The following is a 20,848-nucleotide window of genomic DNA, read 5'->3' as shown; positions in this document are numbered from 1 at the left end:
CTTGGTGCGTCCTGTTTTTCAAATGTCCAGGTCGAGTATGCGTTTATGTTTATGGCGCCTCGGACAGTCATCAGTCAAGAGTCTGTTTGCCAAGATATTAGAGAAGGATATTTTCTGAGGAAAACGAGCTTAGATTTGGTATATATCTAATACCAAACTAGAAGTTTTTGTCCGTTTTTTACACCATTCAACTACACAAAAAGGTGTTTTTTCGAAGCTCTTTAACCGACGAACACGATTACAATTATTTAACGTCGATTCTATAGAGACAATTTTTATAATCGCATTAGATCATTGATCATATACTTTGACAGAAAAGTAGCACCTAGCGAGGCAGGTCCTATACAATAGTTGGTCTGAGTTCTCTATTAACCATAGATTCTGCTAATCTATGGTATGCCTAGATAATCATAATCTGTGGGATAGAAGTTATAAAAAAAACCTGACCGTTGACCATTCATTTGTGGTCTGTGCCGTTGACTTCAGACTTCAAGACTTGTCACTTGTCTGTGTAATAATAACAAAAATTCGGATTTCGTTTTCGATCGGCTCAGATTTTATTTTTACAATTTTTGCTATTATGGATTTTTAATGTAAATTGCTGATATTGTTTGCAGTTTGCAATGAATAATAGTGAAGGGAAGCAAGTTTCCAATAGTGTAGTTCCGGTAAATAATTCAAAAACTAAACCAAAAATTCGTACTAGGAAACGCAAGCGGTGAGTTATTTGTAAATAGTTATAGTTTTATTAGGTTTTATTCCAAGATTTGTTTTATTACATGTACAATGTAACTACATATTACCTTTTCCTAACTCATAAATAATGGTTCATATGAGAAATTCATCAAATTATCTACAAGCTCCTTCAGCACCACAGTAAACTATATTTCTTGCATTAAAATACAAAGAAAATGTACATATGATGGAATAAGCACTAGAGAAGACTGTGAGGATAAAGTTTAGGTATTAAAAACACCTAAAGTTTAACACTGGCTTTTTTATCTTCTAGACATAACAGTGAAAGTAGCAGTGATGTGGATGACTTACCGGATAATACATTGGAAACTGAGAAAAATTTACACATATCAGCAAAGAAAAACAATTTGGATGAAGTCAGTGTAAAGAAGATTCTCAAGGTAATAAAAAAGGTCTCACTTTATTTGTTAAGGGTATTCGAGTCATGTAGTTTCTGATCACAAGGTCCTTCTATAAGTAGGGAGGCTTAGTAGACAGTTAAAATAGGCTGATAATGATATGTAATTGCCGCCTTCAAAGTGACCAGAAGGTAGCACATACAACTATATTTTTAGCTTTTTAGTTTATTTTTGTGATTATTAAGTCGGTTCAACTTCTTTGTTAAAAAGGTTTTATTTTTCTTTTTTTAGTTTGTCCTAGCATAGTGAACGAAAGTGCTACAGTACCGGCAATTTTGTTATTTTTATTTTAACACAAAATTACTAAAATGATTTTCATGAAAATTAAATGGGACCAATCTGGAAGTACTCTTTCAAACAAAGAAAGAATTATCAAAAAACGAAGTTATGAGGTACCAAACTTAAAAAAAACATACACGTCGAATTGAGAATCTCCTCCTTTTTTTGAAGTCGGTTAATAAAAAGGTTTGCCTAGCAACATAGAGAGACAAATATCTTAGCATTCCATGGATTTACGGTGCGGGTGCCAAGTCCATCGCGTGGTAGAGACTAAAACTCAGAGCAAAGTTCTGAAATTGTGACTACAGAATGTAGGAATAGTAGGAATTCCTTGACGATCAATCAATATTCCCCGTTCTCTGCTTGTGTTGTTCTCCCTGCCTTAATCCTAAAAAAACCTGTGTTTTACAGAAAGTAGTGACCAATGACCATGTGCTGGCCTTTGTGAAGTTGAGGGAAGAAGAAGAAGGTCCAGGGACAGAAGATGTTCTACAGCCAAAGTTCACCAGGGCTAAAGCTAAGTAAGTAGTGTAGAGTGTGCGCAAGATAAGTCTGCACACAACTGGTAGCGCTCTTGATGACAGCTTTACCGTGATCTCTTTTACCCGCCTAGAAATAGATAGAGATAGACAAAAAGATGGCAGCATTTTTTTTTTTTTGAAAGAAAGAATATTTGCAATTTTTTTTTGTAATACATCGTAAACTCTTTATAACGTCTCTATAGGGACTACATTTTATAGCGTTATAGATAGTGGTTGTTATATGGAAAGAAGAAAAATGTACACAGTGATTTTCTTTCACTAACCATGTTTATTATTTGAATGTTTGTGAGCTACTAAGAATATGATATTTGCGACCACATAAGAGATGGGAGGATGACCTGCCGAAAGGATGGCGAGGAAAGGCCAGAGATCGAGTAGAGTGGAAAAGTCTGGAGAAGGCCTATGTCGAAGGACAACCTGATTGCTATAGTATATAAATTAAATAATAGTATTAAGTATATTGTATAAATAGAATTCTTTAGATAGTGTTTCTTAGATAGTGTTTTCTTGCAATATGCTAAAGAACTTAGACAGCGCGGTTTTAAGTAATTTTGGCAACTTAAAGGTACTTTTTATTACTTAATTGTCGTTATAGAGAGTGGGTGTAAGGTTATATAGAGTATGGAGAGCAAGCTAAACCAACCAAAGCCATGTGTTTTTGACGCTTTTGCGAGTTTGACATTAAATCAAATGACGTTACAATGTATTTGATTAGTTCTTGTTTTTGGCCACACGCAAACTTATCGTGTACTCTATAACTGTGCCATGCTGTCATAGCACTGTTTAATCAGTTACAGTGATTTGTGACACTTATAATTTAATACCAATACCTAAAAATTTGTTTAATATCTTAGATTTTTTTTTTTATTCTTTACAAGTTAGCCCTTGACTACAATCTCACCTGATGGTAAGTGATGATGTAATCTAAGATGGAACCGGGGTAACTTGTTAAGAGGAGGATGAAAATCCACGCTCCTATCGGTTTCTACACGACATCGTACCGGAACGCTAAATCGCTTGGCGGTACGTCTTTGTCGGTAGGGTGGTAACTAGCCACGGCCGAAGCCTCCCACCAGCTAGACCTGGACCAATTAAGTAAACCTCAATCGGCCCAGCCGGGGATCGAACCCAGGACCTCCGTCATTAAATCCACCGCGCATACCACTGCGCTACGGAGGTCGTCGTAGTTCTTTGCGCATGGCTACAAAAATTGGAAATTAAATACATTTTGTACTGAGAAAAGCATTATTAGTATAAACCACACCGTATTTAAGAAATTAAAAATAACTAAACTAAACTAGATCTTTTTTAAAGAGAGTTGATGAAAGTGTCTCCACGCATGCCGCAATGGCCGATTGAGCTGACACCCATTAAACACATACCAGTGAAGACCAGACCCGAAGTCACAGCACTCATTGCACAGGAATTGCCTGATGATGAAGATGATGATGAATATGAACCCACCCATGATGAAGTAAGTTTCAATGCCCGGTCAGCATACGGACAGACAGACAGACAGACAGACAAAAAAAATATATTTTTGGCTTCAGTGACGATTTTATAATACCCTCCATTTAAAATTTTCAAAATATCTTCAACTAGCTGACGCCGCGCGGTTTCAACCGCGTGGTTTCCGTTCCCGTAGGAATACAGGGATAATATATAGCCTTTCTTGATAAACGGGCTATCTAACACTAAAAGAATTTTTCAAATCGGACTAGTAGTTCCTGAGATAGCGCGTTCAATCAATCAAACAAACAAACTCTTCAGCTTTATAATAGTATAGATCAGCGGCGAAGAGATCGTGCAAGCCGATTCCCGCCGGGTTACCTTTAAAAATCCATGCATATTCATTGTTGTACTGTATCCAGATATATGAGAAACCGGAGTTTGTATCACGCTGTATGAATTTCATTTTCTTTTCTTTGGGACGGCTTACCTTCATCTAAATACCATACCTCGCCACTGGTATGGAATTAGATAGATTAATTTGTTTTAGAGCGATGAAGACCATGGTTTGGAGTCATGCAGTGACTTAGATTCTCAGCCCAGAACACCCGCTACACCTCTCAGCCAGAAGAAACGCAGCCCTACGGTTGTCAAGGATGGACCCTTCAAAGTGCCACAAGTTAGTTTAAAATATGATTACTAATAGGCCAGTTGACTTTTTTTAAATGGTCTTAAATAGTTCATTATCATTCTACTTGATAGAAAAAAAGATTTACATATTTTTTCGAGACGTGATTGCATGAAAATTTAGTTTTTAAAATATGTTTTTGACAATACGAGAAAAAACGCCTGTCGGCCATGAAGGTCTATATTTCAACTGTTTCATGACGTTTGACGTTTAGAACATCAAGTAACATAGTGACGTCACAAAATGATTGACAGCGTTTTTGACGTTTGGAAAATATGAAAAATACTTGATTTTAAAAGCTTTTATTTAACATGCAATGTATGTAGGATGTTACGGTGGATTCTTTGAGCTCAATTTTGAAGTAGATATCTTCAACCGATTGAGCTGAAATTTTGTATACACGTTAAGATTGGATGACAATGCACGATATATTATATGACGTTATTCTAAATACAATATGGCAGACCACCCAAGATATCGGAATAGTTATTTTTAATGTACTTCTACAATATGGGTATCAAATGAAAGGGCTTATCTATATCTATATTTATATGCTATATATGCTAGTTTGTAAGTTTGTAACAATTCTTTGTTAGGGGTAATCTTTGGAATTACTGATCTGATTTTTAAAATTCTTAACTAACAAGCTTTTATTATCATTTAAGTTGTACATAATGAGGTTATAAGTTGATAGTTAAAATGTTGAAAGAAAAAAATATTTTCTTCTTTTTAGAGCGTTTAAATAAAAGTTTTTTTTTTTTAAAAGTATTTTTACTTATAATTTATTTTTAAATTAAGTTTTAAAAGACATCCTTAACTATTATTAATTAATATCGATGTATTACTGACCCTTCTTCCATGCGAAATTAATATTGTTTATATTAAATTTGATATGAGTAAACTACCCTATTATTCATGAGATTATTTTTTGTGTTCAATTAAAACATCACTCCTCAATTGGATATTGTTGTTTCTTTTTGGCACTCAGGTAGAGTCTTCATTTTAATCAATTAAATTAAAAAGAATTCTACTTTTTGTTTGAAAGATACACAAGACAAGACCTCAATAGCCTCAATAGCTCAACGGTAAGAACGGTCGGACTTATCATAGAGGAGTGGAGGTTGGATTCCCGCCCCGTTGGTCTATTTTCGTATCCACTCAATAGTAATACTGTCTCTCCCGACCAAAAAAAGATATGGCAAACATTCTTTTAAATATTTGCAATATCCCCGTTCCCCTCCAACTAATCAAGATATGGCAAATATTCTTTTAAAATAAAAATTAAAAAAAAAAGATAAGACACTAGGCTATTGAAAATAAACAACTAATTTTTTAACTCTTTTATAGCAACTCTTTTGTTTGTTTATTTTAGGAAGTTTCAGTATCTGTCCGCAAAAAGCTGAATTTAGAAGAGGAAGCCACTATAGCACTACGCACCAGGTCCAAGTTGAGCCTCTCGGAGACACCCATAGAGCATATAGAGAGTTCTTTCATCCCTCCGGACGAGCTGCCTATGCCTGATGTGGATGATCTGTGGAATGATTTTTTGAGCGAATGCTTGAATCCAGAATCCAAAACTAATGAAGAGGACGATGAGTTAGATCCTGAGTATAATGTTGCAGCGGACCCTGATGCCAGTTTGTATACTTTTTTGACCACCGACACAAAAAGAGGGGTGTTATAAGTTTGCGCTGAAAGAGAAAATTGATGACTTGATTGAGAGTGTAATTAATAATTTCATTACCTTTGCTTTACAATATTAGAATTTTTGATATTATGTGTCGCTGCTGCCGAATGTCCTATTAAAATCGGTTCAACCATTCCAGAGATTAATCCGGACAAGCAGAAAGACAGACAAAATTGTTTAAAAAATACCTGAGAAAACACTATTATTTTGTTATTACAGACAGAAGCATTAATTTTATTTTATATTTACTATTTATTGATTTACATAGGCCTCCTCCAGACTTTGCCACTCAGCTCGGTCTCTAGCTTTGCTATGCCATCCTTTTGGCAGGTCGTCTTCCCATCTTTTGTGTGGTCGTCCTTGCCTTCTTTTTTCGTATCTGGGGTACCATTGAATGACCTCTATGGACCATTTTTTGTTTGAAGATCTGACCACATGTCCAGTCCAGCATTAAGTATAATATATGTAATCAAAGTCAGAGAATAAAGACTATTTTTATTTTATTTTTATTTATTTATTGATTTACTTTATTTTTAATTGAAACAATTCTTTTTAGACGATGAGGATGAGGCTTTAGAGAAGAGTATAATCAAGATATCAAAGAAGGAGCTAACAGACTTGGTGACGGAACTGATGAATGTGATGCCCGAGGGTCTGGAGAACCAGCTGCCCAACGCCACCGGCGACAGCCAACGCACCAACGGAGCTGCCGACGTTGGTCCTAATAAAGTGCAGAATATAAATGAGGTAAGTTCAGTGGCTACTTCATAGATGCATAAACGCATACCCTGAGGATTCATTACATACATGTGATAGCCCAGTATAACCGTGATGGCCCAGTGGATATGACCTCTTCCTCCGATTCCTGAAAGTGTGGGTTCGAATCCGGTTCGGAGCATGCACCTCTAACTTTTTAGTTGTGTGCATTTTAAGAATTTGAATATTACGTGTCTCAAACGGTGAAGGAAACATCGTGAGGAAACCTGCATACCTGAGACTTTTCTTTATTCTCTGCTTATATGAAGTCTGCCGATCCGCATTGGGCCAGCGTGGTGGACTCTTGGCCTAACCCCCCTCATTCTGAGAGGAGACTCGAGCTCAGCAGTGAGCCGATAAACACTTTCGCTGCGGCACTGATTATTCTGTACTTTCCTCTGGTGCGGTACGAGGTTCTTTGAACTCATACTAAAACTATGTAGTGCGGTACGAGGTCGATTTAACTCATGAACACGCTAGATATACGAGGTCAATTGACCTCGTACCGCAGCGAACGTGTTAAATGCTAGTATATGTAAACGCGAGCCTGTAGCCGACGCCCCGCGGTTTTACTCGAGAATCCTGTGAAATCCCGTTTCTGTGAGAATACGGAGATATAATATAGCCTATGCCACTCGCAAATAACGTGCCTTTCTAGTGGTGAAAGAAATTTCAATGAATCCAGGAGCTTACATCCACACCTTCAATTCCTTTCAACTCTTACAATTTGAGCCAAGCTTTTCTGTTTTATATTATGAAGATTTTATTTTAATTCAAGGTACAAACACATTGGGAAGGCAAACAAGAGCCATTATCAGACGATGAAGCAGAGACCACCAATATAGCGTCGAAGATAACTTTTGAATCCACTAACGTTGTGAGTCGAGTGTCTATCGGCAAGACAGAGGTAGCAGATGTTGATGAGAATGAGGCAGAACAGGACCAGTTGAATAGTACAGTGGTTCTTAAGACTGAATCACCTACTGTTGTCTCCTCTAATATGCCAGCGTGAGTAATTTTTTTTTTAATTTTAGAATTTAAACTATTGTGAGTGTTATTTATATTAAGCTCATGACTAAGGACCCGGTATGGGTTTGAAACTAACCGGGCGTAATCCGACCTTATATCACGTGAGTTTTAGTCGTGTTTCATAATCAATTAATGTGAGTATAGTCGAATCATGAATCAAAAAACAATTTCATGCCTCCCATTAGTTTTTATTTTTTAATATCTTCTAATAATAAACTTGTTATGTATTAACTTTAAAACTTGTTATGTAGTATTTGACGGCCTCCGTGGCGCAGTGATACGCGCGGTGGATTTAATGACGGAGGTTCTGGGTTCGATTCCCGGCTGGGCCGATTGAGGTTTTCTTAATTGGTCCCGGTCTAGCTGGTGGAAGGCTTCAGCTGTGGCTAGTTACCACCCTACCGATAAAGACGTACCGCCAAACGATTTAGCGTTCCGGTACGATGTCGTGTGGAAACCAACAGGAGTGTGGATTTTCATCTTTCTCCTAACAAGTTAGCCCGCTACCAGCTTAGATTACATCATCACTTACCATCAGGTGAGATTGTAGTCAAGGACTAACTTGAAAAAAAAACTTACTAAGTATGCAATAAGTAGTAACTGTTACATTGTACTTTTATTATTAATTAATAAATAATACATTTACAAAAACAATTATTTTATTTTAGGATCCCGTCAAGTATTTCGCCTTCCAAGAGGGTTCCGTCACCAAAAAAGTTTGAGAACCGCTGGTATAGATTGTTGTAATTTCCAGTGCAGTGACCCGTAGTGTTACCATCTCAGTGGAGGAGCGCGAGCACCCCGTGCTGGGGGGCTCCGAGCCGGCACTGGAGCCCCCGGCGCCGCTGCGACACCTGGTGCCTCCGCCGCCGGTCAAAGTTAACATCGAAGTCACCACTCCTGTGCAAGTAAGCGCTAACTATAGTTTGGCTAGTTCGTTGATGACACTCCCATGATATGCGGGCGCCGGGGGGTAAAACTGCGCGGGTGTGAAATCGTGCGTGCGGGGAAGTGAAGTGCATCAGTCGTAAATTTTTCATTCATCGCTACACGTCCCCCGGCCCGCGCTAGTTACCGACGTACCGCAAATCTATTTAGCGTTCCGGTACGATGCCGCGTAGAAACCGTCAGAGGTATGGATAGAATAAACTTGTATCTCTTCCATGATGAATAGCTCAACGGTAAGAGCGGTCGGACTCGATTCCCCGTCCCGTTGGTCTATTGTCGTACCCACTCCTAATACAGTCTTTCCCACTTAGTTGGAGGGGAATGGGAATATTGGTCATATTTAAAAAAAAAAGATGTGGCAAATATTCTTTTAAAAAAAAAGTTAGTCCGTCAATCTTAAGGTAGCGTTCGGTTATTGGCGACCACGACCGGGTTTGTATGACCAACTGCTCCACGCCCAAAGTTCGGTTCGCGCCACGCGGTCTCAGGATTTGTTTAGTGCTCCTTATAAATTCATTTTTTTTATCTTGGATAGACTTGCGCTTGATTATAATCATGCCTGATGGTGAGCAATGGTGTGGTCTAAGATGAAACGCGTTTGCCTAGAAAATGCCTATTCACTCTTGCCTTGAAGGTGCACAAATTGTAGGTGTCAGGAAACACAGACGCCGGAAGGGCATTTCACATTTAGCCGTTCTAATTAGAGACTTTTTTTTTTCTAAGTTAAGTTAGCCCTTGACTACAATCTCACCTGATGGAAAGTGATGATGCAGTCTAAGATGGAAGCGGGCTAACTTGTTAGGAGGAGGATGAAAATCCACACCCCTTTCGGTTTCTACACGGGATCGTACCGGAAAGCTAAATCGCTTGGCGGTACGTCTTTGCCGGTAGGGTGGAAACTAGCCACGGCCGAAGCCTCCCACCAGCCAGACCTGGACAAATTAAGAAAATCTCAATCTGCCCAGCCGGGGATCGAACCCAGGACCTCCGTTTTGTGAATCCACCGCGCAAACCACTGCGCCACGGAGGCCGTCAAAAAGCAGTTGACGCAATAAGCAGTGGGTCATACGACCCGGTCGCGGTCGCCATGAATCGAATGCTACCTTTAGACTGCATCGTCACTTAACATCAGGTGAGTCAAGTCAAAGTCTACTTGATTAAAAAAAAGATATAATGTTGTTGTCATGGTTACCGTTTGTCACCAGATGTCACCTGACCAAGTGAGCATACTGCAACAGCAGCTCCGACAACACGTACAGTTGGCCGCTACAAACTTCTTGCAACTTTTTGTTCACCCTGTACATTGGTCCTATGCGCACAAATACAGGGGGTACCTGGTATGTATTTAAGCTGTACTAATACTGTGCTTCCGCTCTTAGACTTCCTTAAAGGTCCGTTTATATCTACAGACATTTAGCGTGCCAGACACGTGCCGTGGCAGACAAAATAATATTCTTCTACACAGTGTTTATTAACGTATCGGGCCGCGCCCGGTCAGTATTCGCGGAAAGAATATTTGATATATATGAATATTCATGTCTGTAGAGTAGTGTTCTTAAAGACTCGAACCCTTTAGCCCTGATGTTGAGGACTCGCAGTCTTTTTTTAGGGCTCGGCGAATAGAGAGAGAGAAATAATATTCTTCTATACAGTGTTTGTTAACGTATTTATATCTAGCGTAACGCGGCCGCGCAGACGTTGACAGACACGGGCCGCGCCTGGCCAGTATTCGCGGAAAGAATATTTTGTCTGTGCGGTTCATGTCTGTAGAGTCCTTTTCATGAAACTTAACTAAAATTGACAGCGTCTTACACAAATGACAATGAGCCATTAAGACATTAGCGCTGCGTCTGGGGGACTTTTTTCTGAAAAGGATTTTAAGTGTCTCTAGCTACCTGCTGGGCAATGTGATTAGACGGCGTCTGTGCGTGTCTGCCACGCTAGTTGTCTATAACGCACTGTGTCTGTAGATATAAATGAACCTTTATCCGTCGGACGTCTACTAACTATAAAATACCAAAGGAGAAGTTTAAAATTAGGCCCACTTTTTATTATTGTAATTTTTTGTTGGCATAACATAAGGGCTGGTGCTGTGGAGTATTAATTTTGAAGCACGGTAAATGTGTTGCTTTTCGTTTTTTTTTTTTAATGGAAACGCCGTGGTTTACAAGTATTTTCGACTTTATTGTAAAAATGTTTTTTTTTCTGAATTTCAAAGGATTCCTTCAAAGAAATCGTTTCAAAGAACCCAAAGTCAGTGGTGGATGTGTGCAACCTAACGCCGGCGATAGATCTGGTGAACAGCTGGGACCTGGCCGTCTCCGCTAACACCAAGGAGAATAAGAAAATGGTAGAGTAAGTACTCTCTCTCTACTAACCCACTAACAAAACATAGAGGGAGATTTTATTTGCTATAGGACGCAAAGGAGATGTCTGAAATTGGGCCCATTTTTGTGAATTATTTGTGTTATTTTATTAATGTTGTTAATTCAATACAGCGCGTGAACGCACTTACGATATTGTACCTACATTATTCTGAAGTTAGTTGGCATTAAACGTCTAAACAAGCGACACGTATTTTATTCCAAAAGAACCGTACCAGCAAAAGTGAACCGTAATACCGTAACATATGGTCGAAATCGAGCCGGATCGCGCCGACTAGCAAAAAGTGAAAGGAACGAAGCGCGATCGCTGGATGAAGTAAACAAGTGCATCGAGTGACGAACGTTTTTTACGCATACTATATACAATTTACGATTTATAACTTTGCATTTACGCATTTTGGAAGTTATTATATACTTATATTGTGACAAGTGAATTCAAGATGCCTCCTATGCAAGATCAAACGCACCTTTTATCTGTATTGGAAGATACTGCCACATTATTTCGTAAAACCCAAGTGAATTTAAAAAAATGTCCCAAGTCTCGACTAACCAAAGGTTACATTGAAGCGCGCATACAAATACTTGAAGATTATTGGACGACGTTTAAGAGCGCGCATCACGACTTAGCTAAAATTACTCCAAAGGAACAAAAGGGATCCTTGCCGTATTTTTTAAATGAAGAATTCTTTATTTATGAAGACCTTTACAACATTCTGCAGGGTGACTTAAGGGACATGTTATCAACATTAAATGAAATCGAGAATGAATCAAGGGCGTCAAATATGTCAACGTCGACGGGCAATATAGGTGGCGGCAAGCAAAATGTACATCTACCGAAAATCTCATTACCGGTCTTCGGGGGCAATTATGAAGAATTCCCGTCTTATAAGGATTTGTTTTTGTCGTTGGTGCATCATAACGACTCCCTCAGTGATGTGCAAAAACTTCACTATTTAAAAACAACCGTCACTGGGGAAGCTGCAATGCTACTAAAAAACATCCAGGTGACTCAATCAAATTATCCAATTGCATGGGAGTCATTGCAAAGCCGATATGGCAATAGACGCCTTATCGTTAACGCTTTATTAAAAAGGCTTTTTGCGCAAAGAAAACCCAATACAAACATACAGTCCGCTCAGAATATAAAATATTTACTTGATACAACCAATGAAGTAGTAAAAGGATTAAATAATCAAAATATAACAACCGACTCCTGGGATCCAGTAATCATATTTCTGGTTGTTCAGAAATTGGACCCGGAGACGCACAAGCAGTGGGAAGACTTCGCGCACAAAGATAATATAGACGAGTTACCTACATGGCAAGATTTGGAAAAATTTTTACAAAATAAATTTAGAACATTGGAATTAGTAGCGCCAACAACAAGCAAGGTCACAAAAGAAAAGGTATTTACTATAACTAGTACCTGTAAACCAAGAACATGCGGTACGGTGTAAGAACGACCACACATTAAGCCATTGTCCGGAATTTGCAAAGCTTACACCGGTGGACAGAGGTAATTACGTAAAGGACAACAAAATATGTTTTAATTGCCTTTCCCCTGGGCACAGTGCTCTTGGGTGTAGGGTTCCCCAAAGTTGCAGGCGGTGCCACAAGCGGCATCATACCCTCATCCATCAGCCAAAATCACCAGTTATATCGGAGTCCTCACAAACGACAATAACTGATACCCAGGTGCAAGTGAACACTAAGGTAACTGATAACAGAGAGCACGCAAGTACTGCTTTGCTAGCTACAGCGACAGTTAAAATCATGGACGACAATGGCCATTATACAATCGTAAGAGCACTCGTAGATACAGGTTCTCAAGCAAGTTTTGTGAGTGAACGAGCCATCCAATTGCTGAAATTAAAAAGAACAAAAGTTAATGGAACTATAACAGGTATTGGCTCAACACACACAAATGTGAAACAAAGTACACAAGTAAACGTCTTATCCACACATGATGAAGGATTTAAAATTAACATTAAGACGTATATAATACCCACTCATCTCATCACAAGGTTGCCAACTAAGACAATAACGAACAACACCTGGCCGCACATACAAGGTCTCGTCCTGGCAGACCCAAGTTTTACACAACCGGGACGAGTAGACATGTTGCTAGGTGTCGATGTGTGTGCCCAAATTATGAAGAGTGAAATAATCAAGGGTCCCCCAGGTACTCCATGCGCTCAAAATACCAGTCTGGGTTGGATTCTATTTGGGACAGTACACGACAAGATACAAGAAGATGAGATTATAAGCATGCACCTGAATCTGGATCTGGATGATATGCTAAAGAACATGTGGGAACAAGAAAAAAATGAAACAAGATTACCCACGCCTGAAGAAAGAAAATGTGAAGAAATATATAACACTACAACCACCAGAACAGAAGAAGGAAGATATATCGTAAAACTGCCAACAAAAACAGAAAAACTAAAATGTGTCGAAGGAAACACAAGAGATATAGCTCTGAAAAGATTATATCAATTAGAAAAACGCTTAGAGAAAGATGAGAAATTGAAGAAAGAATACATAGAAATAATGGAAGAATACAAAACTTTGAATCATATGGAAGAGGTACCAAAGGAAGAAATGAAAGTTCCTGCTGTGTACCTACCTCACCACGCTGTTATTAAATATGAAAAAGAAACGAGCAAAGTGAGGCCAGTATTCAACGCATCGCAAAAGGGATCTAACAAAGTGTCTCTAAATGACGAATTACTTGTAGGCCCTCAACTACAAGATGACATGAGGAGCTTAATTTTGAGATGGCGTATGAAAAGAGTATGTTTTGTGGCTGATATACAAAAAATGTACCGCCAGATTCTGGTAACCAAAGAAGACAGCAATCTACAAAGAATTCTATGGCGTAGTAGCCAAGACGAACCTGTAAAAGATTATAGACTAGGAAGAGTCACGTTTGGGACAGCTTCGGCACCATATCTAGCCGTCCGCACGCTACATCAGGTTGCCACAGATGAAGGCTATGAACATACCGATGCAGCACAAGTTATAAAACAAGACTTTTACATGGATGACTTAATGTCTGGGAAGGATAACTTACAAGAAGCCATCAAAATTGCAAAGGATATAGATTCCATATTGCGAAGAGGAGGATTTATTATACAAAAATGGTGTTCGAATAATGCAGAATTCCTGAAACAATTTGAGCTAAGCCAAAGAAGCACTAAAGTAAATCTAGAAATACACATAGATGGTAGTATAAGAGCTTTAGGATTGAATTGGAATATTGGAACGGACAAATTCCAATACAACCTGAACTTACCTGCGTTAACTGATCGCATAACGAAAAGAACAATCCTGTCTGATATTCAAAGGTTGTATGATCCGCTGGGCTGGTTAGCACCGTCAATTTTACCGGCGAAGCAGCTTATTCAAAAATTGTGGTTGCAAGGTATGGCCTGGGATGAGAATGTTACTGAAGAAATAGCTCAGGAATGGATGGATTTAAGAAACAGTTTTCTCAACTTACCAGGTATAGAAATAGACAGATGGCTTCAAACATCTGAATCCTTAATGAAAAATGTCTCAGTTCATGGTTTTTGTGATGCATCCAATCGAGCCTATGGTGCAGTAGCCTACATGAGAGTAATCACCGTAGAAGGAAAAGTACAATCATAGCAGCTAAATCAAGAGTAGCATCAACAAAAGCTAAATCCTTACCTCGTCTTGAACTGAATGGTGCTGTCCTGCTTGCTGGTCTTTTAAAGCAAATAAAAGAAGCCATGAAAATACCAAACTCTCAGATATATGCATGGACAGATTCCACTATAGTACTGTCCTGGCTTTTTGGAGATCCTGCAAGATGGAACATTTATGTAAGAAATCGAGTAGTTGAGATTTTAGAAGACATTGGGAATCACAATTGGTATCACGTACAATCTCAAGACAACCCTGCTGATTTAGCCTCAAGAGGTATGCCCTTGACAAGCCTGAAAGAAAATAAACTGTGGTGGAATGGCCCTGAATGGTTACATAATAAAGAGATCGAATACAGTAGGCAAAAGAACATAAGTACAAACCTGGAAAGGAAAGAAGTTATAGAAGTCAACTCGAAAATTGAAAATGAAAAAGTAAGTTTAATAAGCAAAATTGAAAATTGTGATGATTTGACAGAGCTACTAAAGGTTATTACATACAGTAAAAGGTTTTTAAAGGGAAAGAAATTACAGGATAAGGATACAGTCATTACTACAAGCGAATTAAATGATGCTTTAAAAACATGCATTAAGCTAACACAGCAACAAAGCTTTAAGGAAGATATTCACAATATTAAAACTAAAGGAGAAGTACAAGCTAAAAGCAGTTTAAAAAGTTTAAATCCTTACCTTGACGGTGATGATGTCCTCAGGGTGGGCGGTAGACTGCGGCACGCTGCTGTGAATGAAGATACGAGAAATCCTGTAATATTAAGTCATGATACTTACCTAGCCAAGCTCCTTGTCGATGATGCACATTTGAAAACACTGCATGGTGGACCACAACAGATGTTGGGATACTTACGGCTGAAGTACTGGATCCTGAAATCAAAAAATTTAGTCAAATTAAAATTTAGAAAATGTTTGATATGTGCTAAGCAAAAGGCTGCAGTGAAGTCACAACTTATGGGAGACTTACCTCGTGAAAGAGTAACTCCAACTAGACCATTTTTGAACAGTTCGACGGATTTCGCTGGCCCCTATCAAGTCCTCTCTTCTAAAGGCAGAGGAATGAGAACGACGAAAGCGTACGTCTGCATCTTCGTATGTATGTCTACCAAGGCCATTCATCTTGAACTCGTAGGTGATATGACGTCAGAGTCATTTATAGGAGCAATGAAAAGATTTACGGCACGTCGCGGAAAATGCGCTCATATGTGGAGTGACCAGGGCCGGACGTTTATTGGAGCTAATAAGGAACTTGCAGCAGCTTGGGCAGAAGCAAAGTTGGAATTTGATGGTCAGATAGCAGAATCTCTTGCCCTCGATGGCACTCAATGGCACTTTATACCAGCATACAGCCCTCACATGGGAGGATTATGGGAGGCTGGTGTTAAATCCATGAAATACCACCTGAAAAGGATAATGCAATCCAACTTAACCTATGAAGAAATGTCCACCCTGCTCTGCCAAATTGAAGCATGTCTGAACTCGCGGCCTCTGTGCCCAATAGAGGACGATGATGACGCACCTCCACTCACGCCAGCTCACTTCTTAGTTGGTGAGTCACTTAATACCATCCCAAGTCCTAATCTGGAAAATATTTCGATGACTTACCTATCGAGATGGCAGCGCCTACAAAAATTATTGCAAGACTTTTGGCACCGATGGCAATCTGAATATCTTAATAGACTTCAACAACGTCATAAATGGTGTAAAAGGACAAGAGAGTTAGATATCGGTCAGATCGTCACTATCAAGAGTGACAACCTGCCACCAGGCAAATGGATGCTAGGTCGCATAACTGGGAAGCACCCCGGCAATGATGGAGTCACTCGAGTATACAGCGTCAAAAGTGGTGACAATATCACTAAACGTTCTTCCAATAAACTATGTCTTTTGCCCATAGATATTGATTAATATACTTAATTGATATAATGTATTTAATTTAAATGTAATATTTATTTAATTTCTGCTAAAAATCAAATTATTGCAAGTAACTGATTTTGAAGTATTTTTTTAATGTTATTTAAGTGATAATAATTCAAGTATAAATATTTAATTACAAGAAGTTATGTATTAAGAGTAAGCCTAATTATGGATGAGATATAATATTTATGTAGTTACCAGCGTTTGAGTCTGAAGTTTATTTACAATTTAAATGTATTTTTTTCGTGATGGCATGTATAAATCTAATGATGTTTAACTGCGGTATAGTGATTAAGTTTATGTATTTAGTAAAAGCCCTTTACAGTCCTTTTTGGCGGGCGGCATGTTAATTCAATACAGCGCGTGAACGCACTTACGATATTGTACCTACATTATTCTGAAGTTAGTTGGCATTAAACGTCTAAACAAGCGACACGTATTTTATTCCAAAAGAACCGTACCAGCAAAAGTGAACCGTAATACCGTAACAAATGTCATTGTCAAATTATTTTCTTAATTAAGAAAATAATATAATTAAGAATATAATAAGTTTTCCTAATTAAGAAAATAATATTTGTTTAAAGTTCGTTATGTGAGACAAGGATAGGAAATAGCGAATGATAGTATAATTAATAAGGATTTCGGGAAGGTGAAATATATAGCTTTATTCGCATTTTAAAATCTTCCTATAGAGACAGTTTTTATAATCGCATTAGATCGTTGATCATATACCTACTCGTATTTGACAGAAAAGGAACGTCTATCGAAGCAGGTCCTATACAATAATTGGTCTGAGATTGCTATATACTCGTATAAGGTTTAAACGGAACAAACAAAGAGCATTCTTAATAATTTTTTGTGATTTCCTTCCAGATTTATTCAAGCTGAAGTCGAAAAGTGGTAAGTAATTTACATTACATTAATTCTTGATTGTTACCAAATACTAGAAGACGCCACGCGGTTTCTTCCCAACAATAATGTAGATTCTGGTCCATAAAATGCACCTCCAACTCAGTTGTGTGCATTTTAAGAAATTAAATATCACGTGTCTCAAACGGTGAAGGAAAACATCGTGAGGTAACCTGAGAATTTTTTCAATTCTCTGCGTGTGTGAAGTCTGCCAATCCGCATTGGGCCAGCGTGGTGGATTATTGGCCTAACCCCTCTAATTCTGTGAGGAGACTCGAGCTCAGCAGTGAGCCGAATATGGGTTGATAACGACGAAGTAACTATGTAATATAACCTATCATATAAAAAGCTACTTCAACTCTATTGTCTGTGATATTTTTCAGCCATAAAAGGAGTACATGTAATAACTACTATGTCGCGGACTTTCCCGAATTATTCAAAAAGGTGGTCGCCAATAGTACAGTGTTCCTATACCCTTATTTGCTGCCCCCGATGCCGTATCGATCATTTAGAACCCATAGAAGATATAACTATCTTAAAAGTGAGGATGAGTGAGTATTTTATATTTTTTTAATATATGCCATATATTTTTAAATACGAATAAAATTCATATTCCTTTTAATCACAATTCACACTAATATTATAAAGGCAAAAGTTTGTGTATGTTTAAGTGTGTAAGTATGTTTATTCATCCTTTAGTCTGCGGCTACTGAAGCGAAAAATCAAATTCCACGCGGACGAACTCAAGGGCATCCGCTAATTTATTATAAAACGCGGCAAAAAATCACTTAATACAATGTCGAAGTATGCCCGACTATTTTCGAGCCCATACGGGCCCTTAGGCATGAACTGGTTCTTGCAATGCGGCACGATCCAAACTGCGACGTGGCGGTTCGCTCTGCCGCTCGCAGCGCGCGTTGAGAAAGGGGGTGGGGAGTCAAGATTCCGTTACACACAAGTGCTGTCTATTGTGTAATTCGGCTTCGCCTCATTGCACAAAAATCACTCGTGCTACAATGGTGCTCATTACATGACAGTGGCATAAATAATTATAGTGTAAACTCCATATAACGACTCTAAAGGGACTGTACACGTTTAGGGCGTTTTAGACAGTTGTTAAATGGAAAGAAGAAAAATGTACCTATGAGTTAAACTTTTTCGTCAATACAGCTTGTGAGTAACTAAGAATATGATAACGTATTAAGTCCATGACTTCTACTTATTAGTCATGGTCAACAACAGTGTAAAAGTGCAATTCTTTATAAACAAAAGAACGAATTTCTTAGAAAGTTTTTATTACCAATATCGAGTGTATTTATGGGCTAGAATAATAAAGCGACAAAAAAATGTATACAGCTGCGCGGTTTCCACTAGTTTTGACATTTTATAAGGTACTTTTTATTACACCCACTCTCAAGAACGACAATAATTCTGTCGTTATCGAGAGTGGGTGTAATGCTATGTAGTATCATTGTATGGAAGGCAAGCCAAAACAAACTCGCTCAAGCGTCACGCTTTAGCGAGTTTGTTTGTTATTGAAAAATCGCATGAAGTTACGTGGAGTTAACACTGTATTTCAAGGACATTGCATGACTTGCTTACAGGCTCATTGTGCTGGGTATTGACCAATTTTGGCAGTACATAGAGAATAACCCGGAACTGTTCAAACCGCCCGCAAAGCTCCACCCACGTAGACGTTGGGGCCTGATGCTCACTGTCCGGCTAGTGTGCAAACACATGCTGCCGTGGATATCGCCAAAAGCGATGTTGAATCATATACAATGTACTAGGAGGACTGAAGACAATCGCAATCCTATAGTCGTATGTATGAGTTAAATGCATTTTAAAACTCAAAATCTATACTAATATATAAAGCTGAAGAATTTGTTTGTTTGATTGAACGCGCTAATCTTAGGAACTACTGGTCCGATTTGAAAAATTCTTTCAGTGTTAGATAGCCCATTTATCGAGGAAGGATATATATTATCCCCGTACTCCTACGGGAACGAGAAACCGTTGAAACCGCGTGGCGTCAGCTTGTCAAAACATATGATAAAAGCCAATATTGTTGTGAAATGTTTATTAATTTATTTATTCAGGAAAATCAACCGCTAAATACTTTAAGTTCATGCTTACATTTAAGTTCATTGTTGTATGATAAGTGAATGAATGTTAATTAAGAAAAAAAGGGTATTTATGGTTAATTTTCTTTTGGGAATTGTGAGACTTGATAGACTTTCTTTGCTTGCCCTTTAAATCCGTATATGTATTGTCATATTAGCCTATCTCCTATAGATGGAACTTCTTTGTTATTCATTAAACTGGTTGTCGTTATTGATGTAACTTGTAATTGTTGTAGAAATACTTTACGGATAAAACTATAGAGCCGGTGAAGCATGCAATCCTTCCGTTCAATCCAAAAATGACTCTCTACGAACACCCCGAGATAGAGATGCCTCGCCTCTGGATTAAATATCTCGCAAAGAATAGCAAACGGTTTAAAGTAAGTAAAATCCACTATTTTAATTAATACAGTAATTAAAAACTATGCATTAATCAAATCAAATTGATAAAAATTTAAAATAAAACCCCTGACACAAAAGTATGGTTAAGTTTGTATAGTTGGATGCATTGTTAGCGCACGTACTACATAAAATACGCTAAAATTAATACGCGTAAGGTGAATTCGACTGAGTGGAGCTCGCGGGCTAAGCGTTGCCCTGCCGCTGTTTCTCTATGTTACCGCTTATACCTATAATTTTGTATTGCGCAATGCACGATGTTCTGAAACGTCATAAATGTTACATACTAAGCTGTTGGTGTTGTCTGTCTGTCTGTACATACAGATGTAAATGTTATGGTTTATGTATTTGAAAACTGGTTTTCTAGTATCTTTTGCTTGGGCGGTACGTCTTTGACGGTAGGACGGCAACACTACGCCCAAAACCAGATACTAGACCAGACCTTAGCCATTGTTGACAATGTAAAAACTTAATTATATTATTCGGAGTTTGGTATCGTATCAGTACCTCTTTATCGAAACCAAATCATTACTAACTACGCCAAGGTCGACAAAAACTCCAGTGGCGTTAACATGCAACCAACGAGATAATATCGTGAAGAGAAATAGACAAATTTCAACCAATGCGTTCGGAAATACCGCGATGAGTTCCATTGCGGTGGGACGAAATAGATGAGACCGTTACATCTCCGCCGGCATTTGACGAAATTTTAGAGAGAAATAGACATTGTTAGCGCTCCTGAAGAGTTCAGGAGCGCTAACAATGTCTATTTCTCAATCTACGCAAGCTCTACAAGCAATGCTAAAGATGATAATGATTTGTTAAAAGAGCAACTGTTTCGTTTATTGCCGGTTCTTCTCAGCAGAAACTTACTTTTTAAGCAGTGGTAGAGTCTTTACAAATA

The 20,848-nt window shown here is 38.4% G+C and overlaps 1 protein-coding gene across 1 annotated transcript in view; it reads left to right on the top strand.

The window, feature by feature from the left end:
- Positions 1-486: 486 nt before the first annotated feature.
- Positions 487-20,848, top strand: part of LOC112052880 (uncharacterized) — a 28,016-nt gene continuing 7,654 nt past the window's right edge. Inside the window, exons 1-15 of the mRNA XM_052887931.1 lie at positions 487-718; positions 1,010-1,136; positions 1,845-1,954; positions 3,290-3,449; positions 3,975-4,103; positions 5,485-5,749; positions 6,356-6,546; positions 7,334-7,563; positions 8,339-8,492; positions 9,738-9,869; positions 10,751-10,887; positions 17,387-17,413; positions 17,806-17,973; positions 19,027-19,243; positions 19,782-19,925. Of these exons, the coding sequence (XP_052743891.1) occupies positions 624-718; positions 1,010-1,136; positions 1,845-1,954; positions 3,290-3,449; positions 3,975-4,103; positions 5,485-5,749; positions 6,356-6,546; positions 7,334-7,563; positions 8,339-8,492; positions 9,738-9,869; positions 10,751-10,887; positions 17,387-17,413; positions 17,806-17,973; positions 19,027-19,243; positions 19,782-19,925 (2,286 nt within the window). The 5' untranslated portion in view covers positions 487-623. The remainder of the gene's footprint in view (positions 719-1,009; positions 1,137-1,844; positions 1,955-3,289; positions 3,450-3,974; positions 4,104-5,484; positions 5,750-6,355; positions 6,547-7,333; positions 7,564-8,338; positions 8,493-9,737; positions 9,870-10,750; positions 10,888-17,386; positions 17,414-17,805; positions 17,974-19,026; positions 19,244-19,781; positions 19,926-20,848) is intronic.

The sequence above is a fragment of the Bicyclus anynana genome, chromosome 20 (genome assembly GCF_947172395.1).
Source record: "Bicyclus anynana chromosome 20, ilBicAnyn1.1, whole genome shotgun sequence".
NCBI classification, from domain to species: domain Eukaryota; kingdom Metazoa; phylum Arthropoda; class Insecta; order Lepidoptera; family Nymphalidae; genus Bicyclus; species Bicyclus anynana.
This window is presented reverse-complemented; position numbering and strand designations above follow the sequence as displayed.